Source organism: Neomonachus schauinslandi, chromosome 3, assembly GCF_002201575.2.
Source record: "Neomonachus schauinslandi chromosome 3, ASM220157v2, whole genome shotgun sequence".
NCBI lineage: Eukaryota > Metazoa > Chordata > Mammalia > Carnivora > Phocidae > Neomonachus > Neomonachus schauinslandi.
This window is the reverse complement of record NC_058405.1, coordinates 60,541,265-60,565,448: the sequence shown is the minus strand read 5'-3', so window position 1 is coordinate 60,565,448 and position 24,184 is coordinate 60,541,265. Positions and strand designations below refer to the sequence as shown.

At 45.1% G+C, this 24,184-nt stretch overlaps 1 protein-coding gene across 1 annotated transcript; it reads left to right on the top strand.

Annotated features, from left to right (window-relative positions):
* Positions 1-368: 368 nt before the first annotated feature.
* C3H13orf42 (chromosome 3 C13orf42 homolog) lies at positions 369-23,974 on the top strand. The gene is made up of 4 exons (XM_021689461.1): positions 369-785; positions 20,890-21,037; positions 22,572-22,812; positions 23,812-23,974. Exons 1-4 carry the CDS (start codon positions 369-371, stop codon positions 23,972-23,974), a joined length of 969 nt encoding a protein of 322 aa, XP_021545136.1.
* The last annotated feature ends 210 nt before the right edge of the window (positions 23,975-24,184 follow it).

Sequence of the window (24,184 nt, the reverse complement as noted above, 5' to 3'; positions counted from 1 at the left end):
GTTCCAGACCAGAGCCAGCTCGGCCCAGGTGGAAATGTAAAAATCCACACCAAGATCAAATCAAACTGAGTGAGACCACATCCAGAAATGGAAAATGAACAGGCCTCTTGTGAGTAAGCCCACAGTGCACCACCTTATATGTCCAGGTGGTTGATGGCATCGTGGTTATTGGAGGTAAATGTCCCCCCCCGGGGGAGCTGCCCGGCCTGCCCGCCTGACCGGGCCCACCGGCTCAGGGATTCCAGAGACCCGAGGTCTCCTGGGAGGCGGATGGCGGGAGGCCGGCGTGCTGGCTCCTTTCCCCGCAGCTAGATCAAGTGGCACAGCGCAGGCAGCTGGCAGGCACCCCCACGGAGGAATCGAGCACTATGTTCAGAAGGCTGCACTCGATCTTCAACTCCGGCCCGCAGCGGAAGGCGGACGTGGCCGAGAGCCCCTACTCGGACAGAGCCAGCCCCACGGTGAGGCTGATCCGCAGCAGCTCCATGTACGTGGTCGGGGACCACGGGGAGAAATTCAGCGAGTCCTTGAAGAAATACAAAAGCCCCAGCAGCACGGACACCAGCCTGTCCTACCTGCAGCAGGAGGGGGACCGGGCGTGGATGTACTCGCGCACCCAGGACTGCCTGCAGTACTTGCAGGAGCTGTTGGCCTTGCGGAAGAAATACCTCAGCAGCCTCGACGGCCTGAAGCCCCGCCGCGCCCACGGCCTCTCCTCTACCTCCTCTAAGTCCTCCAAGAGAGGGGAAACGGCCCCTGGCCAGTCCACCTCCAAAGACAGAAAGGTAAGAGCTGTGGAGACGTACAGTGTGGAGGAGAATTCTTCCGAGAGCTCAGGGGCCGGGTGGGAACATGGCTCACCCCCTCTTCCCGCGCACGCGCAACTTAACTTGTCTGCGCTTTCCGAGCCACAGCGCCGTCCTCCTTCGAGGCTCCCACCGCCCTCTCCTCGGCCTGGGGCAGGGTGGCAGTCCCCTGTTGCCCATCTTCCTGGAGGAGGCCCTGGGGAGGAGCGGTGGGTGGTGTGCACCGAGCAGCCCGGGCGGAGGACTGGGGCTTTGCTGGCAGGCCGCACTGCGTTCGCGCTGTGTATTTGTCACTGACCGCCGGCTTGGTGGATGAGATGACGCTTGTGTGGCTTCTAAAAATCCCAGGGGCGAGTGCAATCTTCCTGGGAACTAGATGCAGTCCAATATCTAGGTGCTTAGCTCCACGGGAGCCGAACAACTGGAGGATGTGCTCCAGCTGTAGGTTGGGCCCAGGCCTCCCGGGGACTCGGGCGCAGCCTCGGGAGAGCCTGTGACTTCGAGGAGATTGCCTGCCAGCTTTGCTGGGCACGGGAGGCTTCAAGCCCAGGCAGCCCAAGCAGGAAATTAGTGCAAGAAGTCACGGGCAGTTATCTCGGTGTTTCTACTTATCCCGGTGTTTGTACACGTTATCTTTCCCTGAGCATTCGATTAATGCCGCGGGGGGAGCTGGGAGAGACTCCCGGAGCGCGGAAGAGCAAGCTGAGGCTCAGGAACCTGCTCTGACAGGACCTCCAATTCCTTCGGGCACTCCTTCCTTCACGCCTCAAATTTTTTTTTTTTTTTTCTCAAATGCCTGAGGTTTGAGGCTGTTTTAATCGTTTCCCTGATGCCTGAACAGTGGCCCCGTCTCTCCCACTCCTGTTTCCGCAGAGTGTGCTGTGGGCTGTGGAGGCCCCATTACCGTTGAACTGGCTGGCCATCAGATCTCTAGGGCTTGGCCTCCCCCGACTGGTTTCAACTGTCTGCATTTTATCCCAGGTGGGATTGGTTTAAATAACCACTTTAACTCCGAAAGTATGTCAGTGTCCCAGTACCGACTCTTGGGTTCCAGAACTGACCCTGTGACCAGCCAGCTGTGGATTGGTGAGCCAGGACCCTTCCTTCCGGGTCACCTCCCATGACAGAAGGGGCTGCAGTAGGTTCTGGACCCCCTCCTCACTTGAATATCCTGGGGTTCTCCGCTCTGGTTAGCTTCCCTTCAGGCACTGCATTTTCCTGAAAACAACAACAACAACAAAAATGCAGTTCTCTCTTTATAAAGCCTAGCTCCCTCCCTCCCTGCGCTCCCTAGTTGGGCTGTCTGAAGATTCCAGGGAGGGCTTAGGCACAGAACGCCCAACTCTGGCCCTGTGGAATGACACAACGTGCGCATTTCCTCGGGAGATGCCTCTCACCATGATGTAACCGGGAAAAAAGTTTTAAAATGGCTTTGAAGTCAGTCAGGCCAAGACCCGAGCTTTAGTTCTGTCTTTACCAGCTGTGTACCTTTGTCAGCTTGAGTTGACTTCTCTGGGCCTCGATTTCTGTGGCATAGAAATGGAAATAAGAATACACCTTGTGAAGGAAAAGCAAGGTCCTGCCTGTGATAGGACCTGGCACATAGTAGGTCTTCCAGTGCTTACTAACTCTGAAATGGAAGGTGCGGGAGGCTTCTTAGCCACCGGCAGACGAGCTCTCTCCTTCGTGGCTCCTAAAGAAAGAGTCGGATGCTGGGTGTGCCTGAGACACAGTGGGTGCCGTCTCCGTGGCTGGCCAGGTGGCCTGTGGCGGCCTGCTCCGTGCGTGGGAGGGGCAGGGGACCAGAAAGCACCTTTCTTCTGGAATGTCATCCCTTTCCTGCGTTGGTAGAAAACACCTGCTGATCTTCAGGTTTTGGCAAACACCATTCGTTCCACTGACCCCTTGTTGTGTGCTGAATTGTGTCTCCCCAAAATCATATGTTTAAGTCCTAACCCCCAGTACCTCCGAAGGTGACCTTATCTGGAACTAGGCTGATTAGAGGTGAAATGAGTTAGGCTGATTGCGAGCATTAGGGTGGGCCCCTAATCTGACAACACCGGTGTCCGATAAGAAGGGGAAACTGGGACAGACACACACACACACACACACACTCCCGGGGAGCACTAGGCGAGGTCTGGAGTTGGCTGCCACAAGCTGGGGACCCCCCAGAAACTGGGTGGGACCTGGAACACATCCACCTCTAATGTTTTCAAAGAGAACATGGCCCTGACACGATCTTGGCCTCAGACTTCTGGCCTCCAGACTGAGACAGTAAGCTTCTGTTGCTCCAAGCAGCCCAGGGGGTGGGACTTTGTGATGGCAGCCCTAGGAAATGAGCACAGCCCTCCACAGAATTAGCCTTTTCTCCTCTCTCCCATTAGTCTAAACACACCCCTGTTGTAGCATTTATCCCATCCTCCTGTGGTACGTTGCCTGTGTGTCTCCTCTTGTGCACAGCAGGGACTCTGGTACACGTGATCTCGCTGAAACAGCATCTTTGTCATTCTTCTATCCCCAGAGCACAACCGTGACTACTTCTTGGTCACTTACGAAAGCTTTATAAACTTTAAAGTCTGGTCTTCTGTGCACAGATCACGGAAGAGCTGGCCTCCGTGTAGGGATTGAGCAGTGTTCTCTGGGCACCATAGCACCGTGCAGACCTTCTCTCCGCAACCCCCCCCCCCCCCCCACGAAAACCAGCCCCTGGCCTGGCCACAGAACCTGCGCTCCCCTGGCTCTCTCTCTTTTCTGGAAAGATAATGGCTTCCAGGCTGTTCTGTTTAAAACTCTCTGTAAGAAATACAGGTTATACGCAACTGATGAATTATTGAACACTACATCTGAAACTAATGATGTACTGTAGCTAATTGAATTTAAATAAAAAAAAAGAAATATATTTTAGATACTGACCTAGTTTACTCAATACAACCAAAACAAAAATTTCATGAGATACACTTATTCCTATTCTCTATCTGGTACTCTGATATTTTTTCAAAATATCGATACTGTTCTTCTGTTGTTGTTGTTTTGCATGTTGGTCATGACACACTAAATTTATTTCACAAGCCACTCCAGGGTCCAGACTGACACTTTCTCACACCCTGGTAAGGCATTCCAGTAGGGCCTGCTGAAATGTTAACAGTGGCTAAGGCATGATACACCAGGGTGCCAAATGGTTTGGTGTCCCAGCCACCTGGAGATAAGACAGCCGGGACAAGTACCCATGTGGATCGGTGGGAGGAGGGAGTAAGGACAGGCCAGAAGGAAGGCGAGCCTGGGGTGGTTGCGGGAAACCCCTTCTGGCCCCTGCACCGAGGAGGTCCTGGCCAGGCTCTGTGACAATCTGTTCCTCCCTCCAAATAGGAGGTCATTACAAAAATGAATGAAACACACGGTTTGCAACGTTTTGATATCAAAACAAAAAACCCACCTCTGAGGACTTTTGTGTCAGCATCGGGTATGAGCTATAGTTTGGGACTCATTGTTTAGATGCTTCAGTGTTAGAATTTCCAACACACTGCAAAATTCAAGTGGCAGGAGGAGGCCATATTTGAAGTGGGTCCTGTACTGAAACATAGAGTTTCTGAACCAATAGGGGCAAAGCCACCCAACCCCCTGCCCTGGGCACCTCAGGTGTTCCTGCCAGCGAAGAGGCGCATTGCCAGTCTCCTCCACACACCTCACCCCTGCCCCCTGCCATGGCCCAGGTACAGTCAGGCACCACCGGCAGTTAGTCCTGACTTCAGATCATCCTAGAAACATGCTGAGTCCCAGCCCCAGTCTACAGAGGAGAAAACTGGGTCTCCGAGACAGGAAGTGATTTATGTAAGGCTGTGCACCCGATGAGGAGAAAGCTGGGATTTAAACTGGGTCCGCGTTGTGCCAGAGCTCAGACTCTTGTCAATGGAGCCACAATGTCTTTCAATCAGAAAACGTATCATATCTGTCAGATGGGGGAGTGCGCCCCGCAGGATGAGGGAGCAGGCTGCTTTACTGTGCACCCCCGGGCCAGGGAGAGTCATCAGAGAGGTACCCGCTTCCTACCCCGCATGGAGTCGGTGCGAGGGCGAAGCTCTCTCACAGGGGGTGCATGGCTGGGCTCCCTTGTGCAGGAGAAACCTGGACCTAAAGCATGCCCTGAAGGCGCGCATCAAGTTCTCTCCTCTCTACAATCCATGAGTCAAATTTCCCTCCATCTCAACACCTTCCCTGCACATGGCTACCTCTGACTCTACTTTTACTCTTGGTCCCTGTAGCACTGAAGCCCTGAGTGTGGATTGTCTACTTTTGCACTAGGAGGAAAGCTGGGTAAACAGTGTGGGCTCAGCTACAATGCGAACTTCACAATGGGGCAGATTGTATCTTCAAACCATTTCAACAGAAATACGTTTTCATTCTTCCTCGCTCATTCTACAAAGTATCTGAGATGAGCCACCTACCAGCAGAATAAAGTAGCAGCAGATATTGGACAACTGGGAGAGAATAAAACATCAACAGAAAATCAAGGCTATGCAGATCATAGAGCTGATTCAGCAGCTACAGAGGAGCGTCAGGTTCAGCTCTGTACCTCTTAGAAGCTACCATAAAAAGAGAGCTGGATCTATATTAAAATTCTGTCTAAGAGGAAGAACCATACCCTTTGGTCAGTGGAAGTGAGATTTTTTCCCAGCTTTAAGTTCCAGAATTTCTCACATGGGACCTGATGCAGAAACCATGTGTGATGTGGCTAGTAATGCCCTCAACAATATTTAAGCAACAACTCATCAATAGATATGTCTGTCCATCCTCCCTCCCTGCCTCCCTTCCTCAACACATATTGTTGTTGTCAGGAACAGGGTGTGTGTCAGGGGCTGCTCTAAATACTGGTAATCGAGTCAAAGTCCCTGTCCTCATGGGTGGTCACGCTTGTGGGAAAGCAAGGCAATAAACCAGTACACACGTTTCTGGTGGTGACTTCTCAGAGCCCCTGCTGCGACGAGCCTGACCTGCATCTTCCTGAGGGTCCAGGCAACGGCACCTGGGCACGTAACTTCTGTCCATCCCTTCCAGACCCAGCAGAGAATTCAGATGCCAGAGGCATGGATGGACCACACACCCTCCCGCCGATCTTTGTCAAAAGCCTCCGAAGATGTGGTGCACCCTATGAGAGAAAAATGTCTGTGAAAAGTAAAAAACTATCCTGTTGTGTTTCCTGCTATTTGACCCCCTCACCTCAACACCTTGGAAAGCGAATTCCCCCTCTGCAATCTGTTTTGGGGTCTTGTCTGGGACATGACTGACCTCAGTCTGTGCTTCCCCCCCTCACCTAGTTCTTTAGGTAATTTCTTCCAGCTGCTGGGAGGGGCTCTGGGATATTTGACTTCTATCTTTCTACTCCTCATAAAGACTGCTTCTCTCAGCTTGGATTTTTTTTTTTAAATAATAGCTTTAATTTACATACCACGAAACTCATCCTTTGAAGTGTATTACTGAGTGGTTAGTATCTTCGGAGTTGTGCAACCTGTCACCACTGTCTAATTCTAGAACATTTCATCACCCATTTCAGCTTTTTTTTTTTTTTTGGTGGTAAAATAAACATAATATTTACCATTTTCAACATGGCACTTCTTAGCATGTTCAGTGAGTGCTTTTTAAGTGTCCCCAGCTTATGGGTAATGAAGTGTATCACAGTTAATAAATTCTTAAGAAATTAAATGTTTCTCTTTGGATGATTTTATATAAATTTCTTTTAGAGGAAAATGTGTAACACTGGACACCTTTCAAATTGTTAATTGTCAGACAATAACCAGAGTTCTTCCCACTAGTCTTCCATGAATTTTTCCAAGCAATCGTTTATATAAGCCCATAGTACTGCATCCAAAAGACTATTAAGCCTTAGTTAATATATTTTTAGAACACTTTATGAAATGTATTAGTAGTACACTAGAAAAGGAATCCATTAAGAGGTCAGGGAGGCTCTAAAATACTTCATTTAGGAATCAGGAGAATGTTTTTTATAAAAGGTCTGATTATTTCTTAAAATATAAAAGTCTTTTTAAGTAAGATGCACTTTAAAAAATTTACCACTTTAACCATTTTTAAGTGTACAACTCACTGGCATGAAGCACATTCACAATGGTGTGTAGCCCACTACTCTCCTTTCCAGAACTTTCTCATCACCCCAAACAAAGTCTCTATCCAGGAAACAGTAATGCCCCATTTTCCTGCTACCCCAACTCCTGGTCACCTCTATTATGCTTTCTGTCTCTATGAATTTGCCTACTCTAGGAACCTCAGATAGATCAATCATATACAATTTGTCCTTCTGTGACTGGTTTCTGTCACTCAGCATGTTTCCCAGGCTCATCCATGTTAATGGGTTGCATGTGTCCGAACTTCCTTCCTTCTGTACAGCTGAACAGCTTGGGTTTTGATGGTGGTGAAGAGGAAGAGTTTGCAATAAGGCTCACTCTGACCAGAGTGCTTGTTATAGCATAGGTTGGTTGCAGTGCCCCAGTGGAACACTGCTCAGATGGTTTGAGCTGGACATTTTCTGAAGCTAGGGATCCTGGTCACCCACCGCAGACAGAAGAAAACATTATTAATTCTCTTATGGGTCATCTAATTCTGAGCAGTTTGGATTCCTGATATGTCTGCTTGGATGAACTAGCTGCAAAATGCACCCCATCCTTGCACCCCGCCCTACTCCACCCCAGCTAAAGAAATTCGCCTGCTATAATGGTTTAAAAAGAACCAATGGGATTCTGGAGAATGTTTGCCAAAAGTGATTGATTTTTATTTAAAGTAGTTTTATTCTGGCAATAGTTTGTTTTCAGAATCAATTTTCTATTAAGGCCATCCAATCCTGGTACATCAGATAGGACCATGTCAATAGCAAGTAGAAGAATTCTTTCTCCTCTATGGCAGGAGGATCTGAATCCAATTCATCTAAAAAGATTCCAAATCATCCATGTATAATATGCATCTATAATTTCATATGGGATAGAAGGCAGATTCTAGATCTCTTTTTACATCTCTGGGAATTATTTTTCAGATCTGCTGGGGAGACTTTGTGCAAACACAGTGATATTAAAATGCAGGTTTTCTGGAGCATCAGTTACTGGGAGAGTCTCTATCACTTGGCCTATATCTGGTTTGCAGAGCTGAAAGGTGGTACTGATTCAATATGAGCTGCAAAGAACATTCTATTTTGCTTGGCACAGCTCTCCACAAGATGACAAACTGTATAATGATGATTGATAACAAAGTATATAATTCCTGCAGCCCCTCTCAGTCAGACCACAAGATGGGTAATTACATTCCCCAATCTATCTTCCAGGCACATGCTGTTTGCTCAGCCTAGAAATAATACTTCGTCCCCTCTTTTCCTCTTTACCACACCCCATTCACCTGGCTAACTTCTTGTCTTTTAACAGCAGAGAAAGCATTTCCCTAGGAAGGCACTTCTCACATTCACAATCTAAGACAGTGGATTTCTTCCCCTCCTTGTGTCTGACCCCCATCTAGCACTTAGCACCCAGCACTGTAATTGTCTGTTCATTTGTTAGTTCTGCTACTGGCCACGAGCTCTTTGAGTGGGGGCACTGTGTCTTATTTATCTTTCTATCTCCAACCTCTTGCATGGCTCCAGCCACATAGCAGACTTTCAATAAACCAATAACCTGAGAAACTCTAACTGTAATTTAAGAAGGTTTCTTTTCTTTTTTTTCTTTTTTTTTTTTATTATGTTATGTTAGTCAGCATACATTACATCATCAGTTTTTGATGTAGTGTTCCATGGTTCATTGTTTGCGTATAGCACCCAGTGCCCTCCTTAATACCCATCATCGTGCTCTCCTTAATACCCATCACCAGGCTAACCCATCCCCCCACCTCCCTCCCCTCTAACACCTCAGTTTGGTTCTCGGAGTCCATAGTCTCCCATGGTTCGTCTCCCCCTCTGATTTCCCCCCTTTCATTTTTCTCTTCCTTCTCCTAATGTCCTCCATGCTATTCCTTATGTTCCACAAATAAGTGAAACCATATGATAATTGACTTTCTCTGCTTGACTTATTTCACTTAGCATAATCTCCTCCAGTCCCATCCATGTTGATGCAAAAGTTGGGTATTCATCCTTTCTGATGGCTGAGTAATATTCCATTGTATACATGGACCACATCTTCTTTATCCATTTGTCTGTTGAAGGGCATCTTGGATCTTTCCACAGTTTGGCTATTGTGGACATTGCTGCTATGAACATTGGGGTGCATATGGCCCTTCTTTTCCCTACATCTGTGTTTTGGGGGTAAATACCCAGTAGTGCAATTGCTGGGTCATAGGGAGCTCTATTTTTCATTTTTTGAGGAACCTCCACACTGTTTTCCAAAGTGGCTATACTAACTTGCATTCCCACCAACAGTGTAAGAGGGTTCCCCTTTCTCCACAACCTCTCCAACATTTGTTGTTTCCTGCCTTGTCAATTTTTGCCATTCTGACTGGTGTAAGGTGGTATCTCAATGTGGTTTTGATTTGAATTTTCCTGATGGCTAATGATGTTGAACATTTTTTCATGTGTCTGTTAGCCATTTGTATGTCTTTGGAGAAGTGTCTGTTCGTGTCTTCTGCCCATTTTTTGACTTATTTGTTTTTCTGGGTGTTGAGTTTGATAAGTTCTTTATAGATCTTGGATACCAGCCCTTTATCTGTATTGTCATTTGCAAAAATCTTCTCCCATTCTGTGGGTTGCCTCTGTTTTGTTGACTGTTTCCTTTGCTGTGCAGAAGCTTTTTATCTTGATGAAGTCCCAAAGTGCATTTTTTTTAAAGATTATTTATTTATTTATTTATTTGAGAGAGAGAGAATGAGAGACAGAGAGCATGAGAGGGAGGAGGGTCAGAGGGAGAAGCAGACCCCCCGCCGAGCAGGGAGCCCGATGCGGGACTCGATCCCGGGACTCCAGGATCATGACCTGAGCCGAAGGCAGTCGCTTAACCAACTGAGCCACCCAGGCGCCCCCAAAGTTCATTTTTTAAAAAAGATTTTATTTATTTATTTTTACGAGAGAGACGGAGAGAGGGAGCACAAGTGGGGGGTGGGGAGGGAGGAGCAGAGGGAGAGGGAGAAGCAGGCTCCCCACTCAGCAGGGAGCCCGATCTGGGGACTCCACCCCAGGACCCTGGGATCAGGACCTGAGCCAAAGGCAGACGCTTAACTGACTGAGCCACCCAGGTGCCGTTAAGAAGGTTTAAGAAGAAAACTTACAAAGTTTGGTGGAAGATCTAGAAGAGTAGTAGATCTGTTGTTTTCACTGAGTGGAAAGTTATCTTTTATTTTTAGTGGAGTGGAATATAGTTTGAGTATATTCATATAGAATCATATCCTAATAATTAAAATATCCAATGTGTAATGGATCAGAGTTCACCATCAAAAGGACATTTTGGGTCAACTTAAAAAAAATTTTGGATGATAAAATTATATTATGTTAGATAAATTTATAAAACACAGAGAAGTATAAGAAATAAAATAAAAATAACTTAGAATCCTACCATTTAGAGATAATCACTATAAAATATTTAGGTATATTCTCTTTCAATCATTTATTTCCTGAATATTTGCATATATGTGTATTAGGGTTGTCAGCTAAAACAAAGGATGCATTTAAATTTGAATTTAAGATAAGTGATGGTTTTTTTCTTTAGTATAATTATGTCCATGCAATGTCTGGTATGTATTTATACTAAAAAGTTATTCATTGTTTATGTGAAATTGAAACTTAACTGCTGTCCTATACTTTTATTTGCTAATTTTGACAACCCTAATGTATGTGTATGTATGAATTTACTAAATTTGGTTTATACCATATACTTTTTTATAATCTCTTTTCAGTTAATATAATATTTTGTGGATTTTTTCCCACCTCATTAACTAGTCTTTGAAAACTAAAGTTTTAATGGCAAAAATGTAACAACTCACATTCTTTAAGTAATTGTGAAGAATTACAAATAAATACATACTACTCTATAAGGCATGTTTTAGTGATTCCTATAAGCGTGACTAATGGGGCAAAGTTTAAAGATCATTCATTTTTAAAGATTCTTCTACATATTGCTTTCCAGAAACATTTTATAATTTACACTTTCATCAACAGTGAGTTAGAAAGCACTTCATATTGCATTTTATTAGCACCTAGTATTGCATTAATTTAGAAAGCTCACTGATGTAATAAATTGCATTATTATATGTACTTTTCTTTGATTATTGCTTGAGCAAAGAATGACCCCTTTAACTTATCAAACCAATGTGCACTTCTTGTTTAATTGATTGCCCATTCATGTCTTCTACATTTTTCTTCTGGCTCTATTAAAGATTTGTTATTTCCATGGACTCATATTAAGAATATGAGCATACTGTCTGCCACATGTGCTAAGATATTTTCTCCAAGTTATTATGTGTGTTTTAATTTTATTTGACATTTTCTGGTGTATAAATACTATTGATTTTTATGTAGTCAAAGATATCCATTTTTGTCTTTGATATTTCTTCCATTGTTTTCCTGCTTAGAAAGCCTTCTATGTCTCAAGGTCAGCTGTGTATTTGCCATTTTTCCCCTTTTTTGATAGTTCCATTTTTAAAAACCCATCTTTTATCTATCAGCAATGTATTTTGACAGGAAGTGGGAAGTGAGAATCCAACTTGAATTTTCCCCAAGTAGCAAAGTTTCCCACCATTTATTGACAAATTCATCCCTTCTCTCTCTGGATTGTGATGTTTCACTTACTGCATGTGTGGGTTTTATCCTATTCCTCAAGGATATGAATTCAACTGAATTTAATCAGGCTTCTAACTGTTTGATAAATGTGAGCAAATTTTTTCCACTCGGTGTTTTGTTAAAGTGGAATGATCATTTAGATGACGTATAAGGTGAGGAACTACCAGGTGTGGGCAAAAGAAATAGTGGCCTTAAGGTTAAAAAGCAGAGAGGACAAAGACTAAGTCTATCAACCTGTGAATCTATAATATCTACGATCAAAGAGAGAAGATGTGTGGCTATGCTTCCAAAATGATTGTAATGTTTAGTTATGATAGGTCATGCCAAAGTCGAGTTATACTAGAGTTTGTGACAAACTTCTTCCTTTTTTTTAAAGATTTTATTTATTTAACAGAGAGAGAGACACAGTGAGAGAGGGAACACAAGCAGGGGGAGTGGGAGAGAGATAAGCAGGCTTCCCGCCGAGCAGGGAGCCCGATGCGGGGCTTGATCCCAGGACCCTGGGATCATGACCTGAGCCGAAGGCAGACGCCTAACGACTGATCCACCCAGGCGCCCCTTCTTCCTTCTTTTTATCTCTTTGGACTGATTTTCTCAGCTCTCTTATCTACTTCACTGATTTTTTTCTTCAGTTCAGGCAAGTGTACCATTTAGCTTAAATTTTGTTGAAATTTTGTATGTGGGTATATGTATGTATGTAATTAAATTCTAATGACTATATCTTTTTTCAAATTGCTTGTTTCTCATAGCTTCAGTTCTTGTTTCATAAAGTCCCATTTTTTCTTCACAAACTCCCACTCAGTTATGGGTACACACTTTCTTAGGTGTTGTAATATAAAAGGGATAAGGTAAATATCACTTTGAACTTGGTCTTAAATATCCATTCCAAGGATGGCAGAAGGCAAAGAAGATGTGTTAGAGCTTTTAGGGTTTGTCCTCAAAAGCTCTTTATTTATTTATATTTTTTTTGGTGATATTAAATTGCTTGTGGATAAATTTGAGCTGTTTTGCATTTAATTTCACACAGCTGAGTGATCCAAGGGAAAATGGTCTCTCTAATCCCAACTAGTTCCACATCTGATCCTGGAAATTTCATCACAATATATGGACATTCATATTTCCAGGTATTATTTGCTCAACAGAGTGTTATCAGTACTCCATAAAAATAGGAGTACAGAGTTCTTAACATTTGCCAAGTTAAATCCAAAAGGATATATTAGCAACATGCAAGCTGACTGGAGAAAATAAACATTAGGTAATAGCTGTATATAGCATATATTCATTCATCAATGAATAATTACCACTCCATGCCAGACATTGAAATAGGTACTCAGCATTCATAGGTGGAATGGTAGTCTGTTTGCCCTGACACAGCCCATTGTCTCAAGCTGCAATCCTCAGCATCACTGGTGTGTTGAGGTTCCTTGGCAGAGAAACAGATAGAATTTCAATCAGAATGTTGGGAGTTGTGTATATCCCCCAACCTGTCTCATATAGGCAGGGACTGGTGGTGAGCATATATCATAAGAGTCTTAACTGTGAGTGTTAGTTGCCAAAGCGTTGCCAAAGAATTACAGTTGAGTTCATTTGGGGAAAATGCAAAGGGAAAGGTAAATTGGAGACCCAGGCCTGGTGTGAGGGGGATGGGACAATGAGGCTTGGAAAATGATAACCAAGGCCACAGAAGGTTTCATGTGAAAGGCACATTGGAATGGAGTAGGCAATGCAATATGGATGCTTTCAGCCCATGTGCCTTCTCCCCAGGGCTGCTATGGGGTCGACAGCGAAGGAACACGAGTCCTGTGGAACTGGGGCCTGAGCAGGTGCAATGGGAAGGCTGCCCAAAGAAGTAGTTAAAAAATTTCGGGCTAGAAGAAAAAGTCAAGATTGGGAGTGACACAAGAGAATGTGGCAGTGGAGGCAGAAAAGGCCCACAGAAACTATGGGAAGGCAAAACAAACAAACAAACAAACAAACAAACAAAAAACAGCAAGCTAGAATCAGCCTGGGTTTAAACCAGGACTTGAAAAGACCCAAACATGTAGCTTAGCCTCGGAACTCAGAAAAGTCACCACAGCATTCATTTGGAGACATGTAAACATATATTTTATAAGGTGCAACAGAAACTCTGTTAACCAAATCCTGTGTGACTGACTTGCAAGACGGCTTGATGCTTCCCATTCTCTCCATCAAGCAGATACACAGAGAGCGGAGTACTTACAGTTAGAAGCCTACCCCAAGCTAGGGTATTACTGGCAAAATGCAAAATGACATATGTGTTAAGCACTAGCTTTCATAGCAAAAAATTACAAAAAAGCCAAAGATCTGACAATAGGGGACTCTGGTTTGTTCTGCCAGTGGGTCTGCACAATGGAGAGCCAGGCAGGGTTACCAGGGCTGAGGAGGGTCTTTGTCTACTGCTGGGAGTAGTCCTCAGGATACACTGAGTGAAGAAAGCAATGTTTACAGCTGTATCTTGTAGGCTACATTTTGTTTTTTAAGAAAGTGGGTAAACACAAATATAAATTCACGTTTGCTTATATTTTCAAAAGGAAACAATGGAGAGATAAACAAGAACCTTGGCGCCTACCCACCACGAAGCTTAGCAGAGGTGAATGCCAAACACTAAACCCAGGAAGCAAACAAAGATGCAAGCTGAGGGAATGCGTTCCCAGGAGGGGATCCAGGTCAAGTTTGGGGACTGGGAGGGAAAGGTAGATGTTGGGTGCACCCCTGTGGGGGATGCTCTACACCCCCTGTTGGTACAGGAAGCAGAGCACGGGCAGATGGAGTCCTTTGCTTGGCGCTCTGCGTGCCGAGGAACAGGAGGTACACAAGAACACAGTGAGTCTGGGCACTGAAATCCCGGGGCTTTGTCCTCTTTCTTCAATGACCTGTGTTCTGTCCCCTGGGGTCCTGTCCCTTGTGTCCTTGTCTTGATAGAGACATTCTTGTCTGCACTTGCAAAGCCAGGGAATAAGACTGGCATTTGAGATTTCTGTCCTAAATCAGACCCTGAGGTGGGGATTTGTGGGTGCACTGGCTCCCTCTCCCATGCGGGGGCCCCCATAGAGCAGTGGTTCTCCCCTGCCGTGTATTAGAATCACTTGATTGTCTGAACCAATGGTCTGGGAAAGAGCCAGGTATAGATAGATATTCTTTAGGAGCATCTCAGGAGATGCCAATGTCCAGCTGGAATTGGGCTCCCCTGTTATGGAACCACCCTGACAGGGACGAGGGAGAGGTATACCGTCACTGGCCCTCCCGGGCCAGGCTCTCAGACTCATTCAAGGGATGCTGCTTTCATTTTCAGGGAAGGAAGGCAGGGGTGAGGAAGGAAGGAAAGCAATTGTTTGTTCATTTGCATTTATTTGTGCCCCGACTTCATTCCATGAAGGGTTTGGGGGGAACTGACAAAGGCAGTTGGGGCAAGTGGAGGAAGCTGTCCTTTGGGATAAGACTTGGTCACACAGGTATGTGTGGGTCAGCCACAGATAATGTCACCAATGTCTCATTCTCCAGACACACCAGGATCTACAAGCTCTTTTAGCAGAAGAAAGTTTTAGAATGGTAATGTATTGGATGGGCCAGCAGAGACCCCAGAAGTAGGACCTGGAAGAGCAGTGCTGGCTGAGGAGCTTCTATGTCAGGGTGCCCCCAAAGGTAATCACTTCTCAGCCTCATAGAAAGGACAAGGTATGGGAGGGAGACCTGAGTCTCAAATCCTAAAGCTTGAGGCTTTGGAAACAAAAAATATATTTGAATATTTGGAATAACCAACAAGTGTGCAGCTGAAAGGGTCTTTGTCTACCAGTTTTGATGGACAGAAAGTATAGGGGCTAAAGTGGTAATACATATGCTGAAGATTTATTTTTTAACTTGTAAATGTGATCCTCGAAGGACAATACTTGAGGAGTTTCTGGATTTATGAGATTTACGAGAAGCCACCATCAAGGGTTCCTGTTAACATGACTAATGGTTATGGTCTCACTGGTTTCTAAGCCTTTGGTAGTTAAGACACCAAAGCCGACTCTTTTCTAAATTCTTTAATAAATGAAAGCAACAGATTCAGGCTGCTCTGAGCTGCTGGCCAAAGTCTACTTCCTGGAGACACTGAGGGATGAACAGCTTACATCATTTTGTAGGGTGACCCCATGAAAAAGAATGTGATGCCCACATGTGAGACTGAGACCCTTGCCTTAAACCAAACACTGATGGAATTTGCTGAGTCAGAGACTCAGAGGCACCCTTTCCATGAGTTCTGAGATACAAAGACCTACAGACCTTGCATCCCTATTAAATAATATTTATCCCTCCTTTGGGGTTCAGTCCAGATTGTGTGGCTTTCTCCATTCTATGTTTCTCTTTCACTTCACAAAAATAATTTCTAAAATGATATGTGTCATAGGAGAATTAGGCTAGGGACTGAAGACCATGGAGCCTAGAGGAGAGAACAGTCTAGGAGAGGGGTGGTCTACTGGAGAATGAGCTGACCCAGCCCATCTTGTTGGATGAGTAGGAATCAGCCAGATGAGACATTCAAGGCAGAGGGACCACTAAGAAAAACCACAGGAGGGACGAGAATTGTGACCTGCCTTCAGAGGTGGGCCCTCCTATCGTCTGCCTGCAGGAAGGATGCCTGGTGGCCTGGCCTGCTGTGCTCCTACAGACTGCCAACCAATCCATCCCGTTGCAGTCCTGCTCCCCACTCCTAGCCCTTGGTGTACCTGGTGTTGCCAAGTCTGGTGCATTTTGGGTTCTCGAGGGTCAAATTTTACCCCTTTTAGTTGCCTCCCTAACCCATAATGTTCTAGAAGGCTGGTCCCTCTGCTCTTTCACATCTCCCCCACTTCATTTGCTTTTCAACTGCCAGAAGGTTCTGGAAATATCTCTTCTACTGATGGCCTCTCTCTTCCTCTCTTTGTCCCTAGGTTTTCTTCTCTCTGCACTCCTGGCTTCATTTTAATGGGCTCTTTGAAGGGGGAGGGATAAGTACATGTGGATAGTATTCCACTTTTAACACAAAAGATTCAGGCTTATGTTGTGCTTCTTAAAAATTTTCTTTAAGAAAGTGCCTTACAAATATAAAAGGAAAAAAAACCCTCTCCATTTAAAAATGTCTTCTAGTAGTATGAAATGCGTACATTTCACCAAGATCTTGTATGTACATACAGATGTCATCATTTTATTTCCCAACATCCCAGCCTGTACTTTAATATTCACTTTTAATACCATCTCCCTTTAAAAATGCCCACATATGGCACAAAAACAGACTCATAGGTCAGTGGAACAGAATAGAGGCTCCAGAAATAAACCCATAGTTGTAAGGTCAATTAGTCTAAGACAAAGGAGGCAAGAATACACAATGGGGAAGAGACAGTCTCTTGGATAAATGGCGCTGGGAAAACTGGATGCACACACGCAAAAGAATGAAACCGGACCACTTTTTAACACTACACACAAAAGTGAACTCAAAATGGATTTAAGACCTAAATGTGAGATCTGAAACCATAAAAATCCTAGAAGAAAGCACAGGCAGTAATTTCTTTGACATCAGCTGTAGCAGCATTTTTCTAGATATGTCTCCTGAGGCAGAGGAAATAAAAGTAAAAATAAACTATTGGGACGCCATCAAAATAAAAAGCTTTTGCACAGCAAAGGAAACCATCAACAAAATGAAAAGGAAACCTACTGAATGGGAGAAGATATTTGCAAATGATATATCTGATAAAGGGTTAATATCCAAAATGTCTAAAGAACTTATACAACTCAATACCAAAAAACCCAATCAATCCAAAGAAGATATACTGATGGCCAACAGACACATGAAAAGATGCTCAACATCACTCATCATTAGGGAAATGCAAATCAAAACCACAATGAGATATCACCTCACACCTGTCAGAATGGCTAGAATCAAAAAGACAAGAAACAGCAAGTGTTGGCCATGATGTAAAGAAAAAGAAACTCTTGTGCATTGTTGGTGGGAATGCAAATTAATGCAGCCACTGTGGAAAACAGTATGGAGGTTCCTCAAAAAATTAAAAATAGAGGTACTATATGACCCAATAATTCCACAACTGGGTATTTACCTGATGAACACAAAACACTAATTTGGAAAGATATATGCACCCTGATGTTTATTGCAGCATTATTGACAATAACCAAATTATGGAAGCAATCCAAGTATCCATCAATAGACAAATGGATAAGGAAGATGTGCACACACATGCACGCGCACATACCACACACACACACATGAATATTACACAGCCATAAAAAAGACTAGATTGTATCATTTGATACAACATGATGGACTTAGAAGGTATTATGCTAAGTGGAATAAGTCCAACTGAGAAAGACAAATACCGTATGATTCCACTCCTAAGTGGAATCTAAAAAAGAAACAAAAACAAATGAATAAACAGAAAGCAGAAACAGACCTATAAATGTGGAGAACAAACTGATGGTTGCTAGAGGGGAGGAATGGGGAGATGGACAAAATGGGTGAAGGAGAGTGGGAGATACAGGCTTCCAATTATGGAATGAATAAGTCATGGGAATAAAAAGCACAGCGTAAGGAATACAGTCAATGATACAGTAATAGCGATGTAATGGGACAGCTGGAAGGTATACTGGGGTGAATGCAGCATAATGTATAAACTTGTCAAATCACTACATTGTACACCTGAAACTAATGTAATATGGTGTGTCAACTATACCCAAATAAAACAAAAATAAAATAAAAATGCTCACATAAAATAAAATAATTCTACACAGGGTCAGAAGAGCCCAAGTTAACGCATATTGTCACTTCTTTTCCTCCCTGAGTTCTCTTATTTACTAAATTCCTCAGACAGCTTTTTTTGGGTTCACACATTGATTCTTTTTTTTCTTTTTATTAACATATAACGTATTATTTGTTTCAGGGGTACAGGTCTGTGATTCATCAGTCTTACACAATTCACAGTGCTCACCATAGCACATACCCTCCCCAATGTCCATCACCCAGCCACCCCATCCCTCCCACCCCCCTCCACTCCAGCAACCCTCAGTTTGTTTCCTGAGATTAAAAGTCTCTTATGGTTTGTCTCCCTCTCTGGTTTTGTCTTGTTTCATTTTTCCTTCCCTTCCCCTATGATCCTCTGCCTTGTTTCTCAAATTCCACATATCAGTGAGATCATATGATAATTGCCTTTTTCTGATTGACTTATTTCACTTAGCATAATCCCCTCTAGTTCCATCCACATTGTTGCAAATGGCAAGATTTCATTTTTTTGATGGCTGCATAATATTTCATTGTATATATATACCACATCTTCTTTATCCATTCATCTGTTGATGGACATCTAGGCTCTTTCCATAGTTTGGCTATTGTGGACATTGCTGCTATAAACATTGGGGTGCAGGTGCCCCTTCGGATGACTACATTTGTATCTTTGGGGTAAATACCCAGTAGTGCAATTGCTGGGTCGTAGGGTAGCTCTATTTTCAACTTTTTGAGGAACCTCCATACCATTTTCCAGAGTGGCTGCACCAGCTTGCATTCCCACCAACAGTGTAGGAGGGTTCCCCTTTCTCCACATCCCCGCCAACATATGTCGTTTCCTGACTTGTTAATTTTAGCCATTCTGGCTGGTGTGAGGTAGTATCTCATTGAGGTTTTGATTTGTATTTCCCTGATGCTGAGCGATGTTGAGCACTTTTTCATGTGTCTGTTGGCCATTTGGATGTCTTCTTTGAAGAAATGTCTGTTCGTGTCTTCTGCCCATTTCTTGATTGGATTATTTGTTCTTTGGGTGTTGAGTTTAATAAGTTCTTTACAGATTTTGGATACTCGCCCTTTATCTGATATGTCATTTGCAAATATCTTCTCCCATTCTGTCGGTTGTCTTTTGGTTTTGTTGACTATTTCTTTTGCTGTGCAAAAGCTTTTTATCTTGATGAAGTCCCAATGGTTCATTTTTGCCCTTGCTTCCCTTGTCTTTGGCAATGTTTCTAGGAAGAAGTTGCCGCGGCTGAGGTGGAAGAGGTTGCTGCCTGTGTTCTCCTCAAGGATTTTGATGGATTCCTGTCGCACATTTAGGTCTTTCATCCATTTTGAGTCTACTTTTTGCATGTGGCGTAAGAAAATGGTCCAGTATCATTCTTCTGCATGTGGCTGTCCAATTTTCCCAACACCTTTTGTTGAAGAGATTGTCCTTTTTTCATTGGACATTCTTTCCTGCTTTGTTGAAGGTTAGTTGACCATAGAGTTGAGGGTCCATTTCTGGGCTCTCTATTCTGTTCCATTGATCTATGTGTCTGTTTTTGTGCCGGTACCATACTGTCTTGATGATGATAGCTTTGTAATAGAGCTTGAAGTCCAGAATTGTGATGCCACCAGCTTTGCTTTTCTTTTTCAACATTCCTCTGGCTATTTGGTGTCTTTTCTGGTTCCATACAAATTTTAGGATTATTTGTTCCATTGCTTTGAAAAAAGTTGATGGTATTTTGATAGGGATTGCATTAAATGTGTAGATTGCTCTAGGTAGCATAGACATTATCACAGTATTTTTTCTTCCAATCCAGGAGCATGGAATGCTTTTCCATTTCTTTGTGCCTTCTTCAACACACATTGATTCTGTGCCTTTCATTGTGAGTTCTCCATGGAGGTCCACCACGGTGCTTGAACTTCCCCTTCAGCCCCCCAAGACCACTGGTGGGAGGTTGTGAAGATAGTGGTGAGGAATGAGATCATGAAGAAGAATAGATCAGGACAGAGCCTGGAACCTGGTTAGGCACTCAGTAGACTTTTTTTTTTTTTAACTCCATATTTTATTATGCCTTATACTTTTCAATCATACTAATTTTTCTTCAATTTATACCATGACTTGAGCTCAAGTTTGGCCACTTTAGGTCCTGACAGCTCTTTCAGAGCATTTCTAGTCTATCTTGTCCTTTCTTTCCTGCTGTGAGCCCCTCATTGCCTATCAACGGAGCTGCAGGATCACCTAATTGGGTGTTTACCAGCAGGGAAAAAGTCCAAAGGAAGACTAAGTATTTTGCCTAAAGGTCAAAACAGTCTCTTGAATAAGAACGTAGATCTTATTATTTATTTGTCTCTCCTTGAGACAATTAGAAATCCATTGACCTACAGCAGTTGTGGGTCCGGAGCATCCACCCTCCTTCCCCACTTATTTAAATTTACTTTTTAAACTCTGCAAATTCATAACTTCACATGCATTTAGTTTCAGCAGTGCTGCATTCTTTTTGGCGGTGGTGGCTTGCTTGTGTGTGGGTGCTCTGAGGCTGGCTCAGGCAACTCTCTCTCCTGCCCTTCACCTCTAGCAGAAAGCAACCCCAAAGAAATGCTCCCAGTTCAGCGCAGATGTGGCCGAGGCCATGGCCTTCTTTGATTCCATCATTGCGGAACTGGATACAGAGAAGCGGCCCCAGGCTGCTGAGGCAGAGCCTCCAAATGAGGACGTGGACTTTGATGGTGAGTGCTCCCCCCCCAGGGGGCAGGGGGTGGGTGGGTGGCAGTCTCTGGAGTGGGCTGTCTGATGAGTTATCAGGAACCCCACCTCGGAGTAAAGGGAAACTCGCATCCACACTCCGGAGCCCCGCCCAGGGCTTGCTCTTCTCCTCGGGGGCCCTCGGCTTTGGGTGTCCCTGCAGCCACCACCCGACAACATTCACGGCCATATCTGGACAAAAACTCCTTCCTGTGGTCCACTGGCCAAAGCTGAGGCAAAGCACTAAAGAAAGGGATTAGAGGGGGGGCTGGTGCTATATGGCTGTGAAGACAGAGTTTCAGTCTTTCAAGATGAAGTCCTGGAGAGCCGTCACTCACCAGTGGGGACATATTCTGCACTCCTTAACTGTGCACTAAAAGATGACTCAGATGGTAAATTTTATGTTATGTGTATTTTACCACATTTTTTTTTTTTTAAAGAAGAAAAAGGAGCAGAGACCGAATTTAAAAATCTGGCTTCTGACGCTCCCTGAGCTAGTTTGGCACTCTCTGCTGGACCTGAGCGACCCTTCATCTGCTTTGTCCCCCCTCTGCCCACAGGGCCCTCTGAGGCCCTCATGATCAGTGCTCTGAGGATGATGCACAAGGCAGGAGAGGAGCAGGGGTCCTGCCTAGGCCAGCCTGGGTCCCTGGAGAGAGAGCGAGCTGAGGGCTGGGCTGATGCTTTTCTCCGCCAGCCTGTGTCACTGGCTCTCTCCTGGTGGAAAGCAAGCAATTTGACCACTTCCTGAATTCAGCCCACTTTTAAATTCCATTACTTGACTATCAGTTTCTTTCATCTTTGACTTGTCCTTCTTGGCATCACTGATGATGATTTTATTCAGGGATTACTGGCCCTTGTTACTGAGGGATCGGCTTTTGGTACCAATACTAAATAATTCTTGAGTGTTTTACTTAATGCTCAAAAGGTTGAAGAGTACATCCTTGTGGTTTGTAGCTGGTCTGGCCTCAAAACACCTGTATCTGTGAAATTTAGGTTCTCATCGGGTTTGGTGGAATTTGACAGAAGGATACTCCCACGCCCCAAGCTCACTGTTTCCTGGAGGGGCATCTGCTCGCCCTCCTCCCTGACTGCAGCCCCTCGGTCCCTAACAGAGGCCAGCCCTCTTCTCGACAGTCGGGCCTGAGGGACCCAGGACATGGGCAAAAGAACAGCAAAATCCACCGAGGATGAGAAAAATAGGATCTCTTTGCTATTTTGTCATCTGCTCTTTTCGCTTCACAATATGCAGTACACCATGGGTATCTTTGCAAGTCAGTACACATAGATCTGTGTCCTTATTTTTAATGAACACATCAATATTCTGCTGTGTCCCTAACCATAACTGCAGGGTCAGACCAGATCGTGCCCCCTGCTTGCCTTTCCCATCCTTTCTAAGAACCCGCTGTGGTATCTATGCATTTGTTGTGGTTCTCAGCCCGAGTCACCACACCACCTCTCCTGCTCCTCCCTGATGCCGAGTCCTCCTTTCCTGAGACTCCTGCTTCTCTCTTCCAGTGGCCACCAGCTCCCAGGAGCACAGCTTGCACTCCAACTGGATCCTGCGGGCGCCACGCCGGCACTCGGAGGACATCGCTGCGCGTGCTGTGCACGGGACACATGGCCAGTCTCGAAGGACCATGGAGTGCAGGACCATTGGCACTCAGAGGAGACTCGAGAGGCACCCCATTTACTTGCCCAAGGCTGTGGAAGGGGCATTCAGCACCTTGAAATTTAAGCCCAAAGCCTGCAAAAAAGAGTAAGTGCTTGGACCAAGTCGTACAACCAAGATGTTTTTGTGTCCTCCAGACTCCTGGGGTGGTTCTTAAGGTGCCTTGAGTCCCCATCCTATATACCAAAAATTATTTTTATGTATTTTGGGGGGAGGGAGATCTTTGTTAAAAATGTTTTTTCTTTTGGAAAAAAAAGGATAAGTGGAGTATAAGTCTATGCTTATACTCCAGCCTGGTTCACCCCTGTCATCACTCCTCACTGTCACTTTGGCTCTGGATCTGCCCTGCCCTTCCTTCTGGCCTTTGTAGCCCGCGTGCTTTGTGCCCCCCTCCTTCATTGCTTCCCCACCCCCCCTCACCTTGCCACTGATAAACTGTGTGCTAGGAATTTTTAATGAGCGTTTGGGTTGAGGAGGGCATAGCACCAAGAGGGAACCAACACCAAACTAAGCAGCTGCCCCCGCCTTGGAAAGGCATTGGCCTGACTTAGATGGAGAACTTCTTGTCGGCTGGGCCCCTCCTGGCCACCTTGCTACCATTTTTCGGCCTTTCTCCCTCCAGCTCCAATTCTGCCAAGACGAGTTACCATCGTTAGCCCCCAAGTTCCTGTGGCCTACTCATTCAGGGCAGTAAGTACTCTCTTGCTCTGGGCAACCCAGGTCATGCTGTAGGGACCTCCCCTTTCACAGAAGAAGGGTGTATCTGGGCTCAGCCACTTGTTTTTCTTTGTACAAGAGCCATTCAACTCTGATGGGTTTGGAGCTTTTCTAAATAGCATTTTTCCTCCCATAATAATGGACTACATACTGGACACACTGAAACCAGGCTCCAGCCCTCATCGTCCATCCTTCCCGCTCAAGGCCAGCCCAGGGGCCAGCCCGCATGATGACACTGCTTTGGCCTCTGCAAGGCCCAGCATCGGGGAGCATCTGAGGGTCTCCATGGGGAGAGTGAATCAGAGCATCCCTTCTCTGTGCAGCCAGCCAAGCTGCACTTAAACCCTCTGCCTCATTCCTCCCTTCCAGCCTGGGGAGCCCCAGACAGATCCTCTTCAACTTCTCAGGAGAAGACATGGAATGGGATGCAGAGCTCTTTGCACTGGACCCCCTGGCGTCTCCGGGGGAGGACTTCCATGAGACCGAGAACCCCAAAGGGCAGTGGCTGCTTCGAGAGAAACTCTGGGAGTGAACAGTGCCTTGACTCCCTCCGGGCCAGTCAGCCTGACTCAGCCTGGGTCCCTGAGAACGTGGTGGCTTTCAGCGCAGCACACGGTGTTTGGAAGGGTTAAAAATGGAAATTGGAACCAAGTCAAGCCCATGAGCCCATCAGCGCTGCCTGCCAGTGCCCAGTTAGTGCCAAACACACCTGCGGCCTCCCAGAGCACCTGCCTGAGGAGAC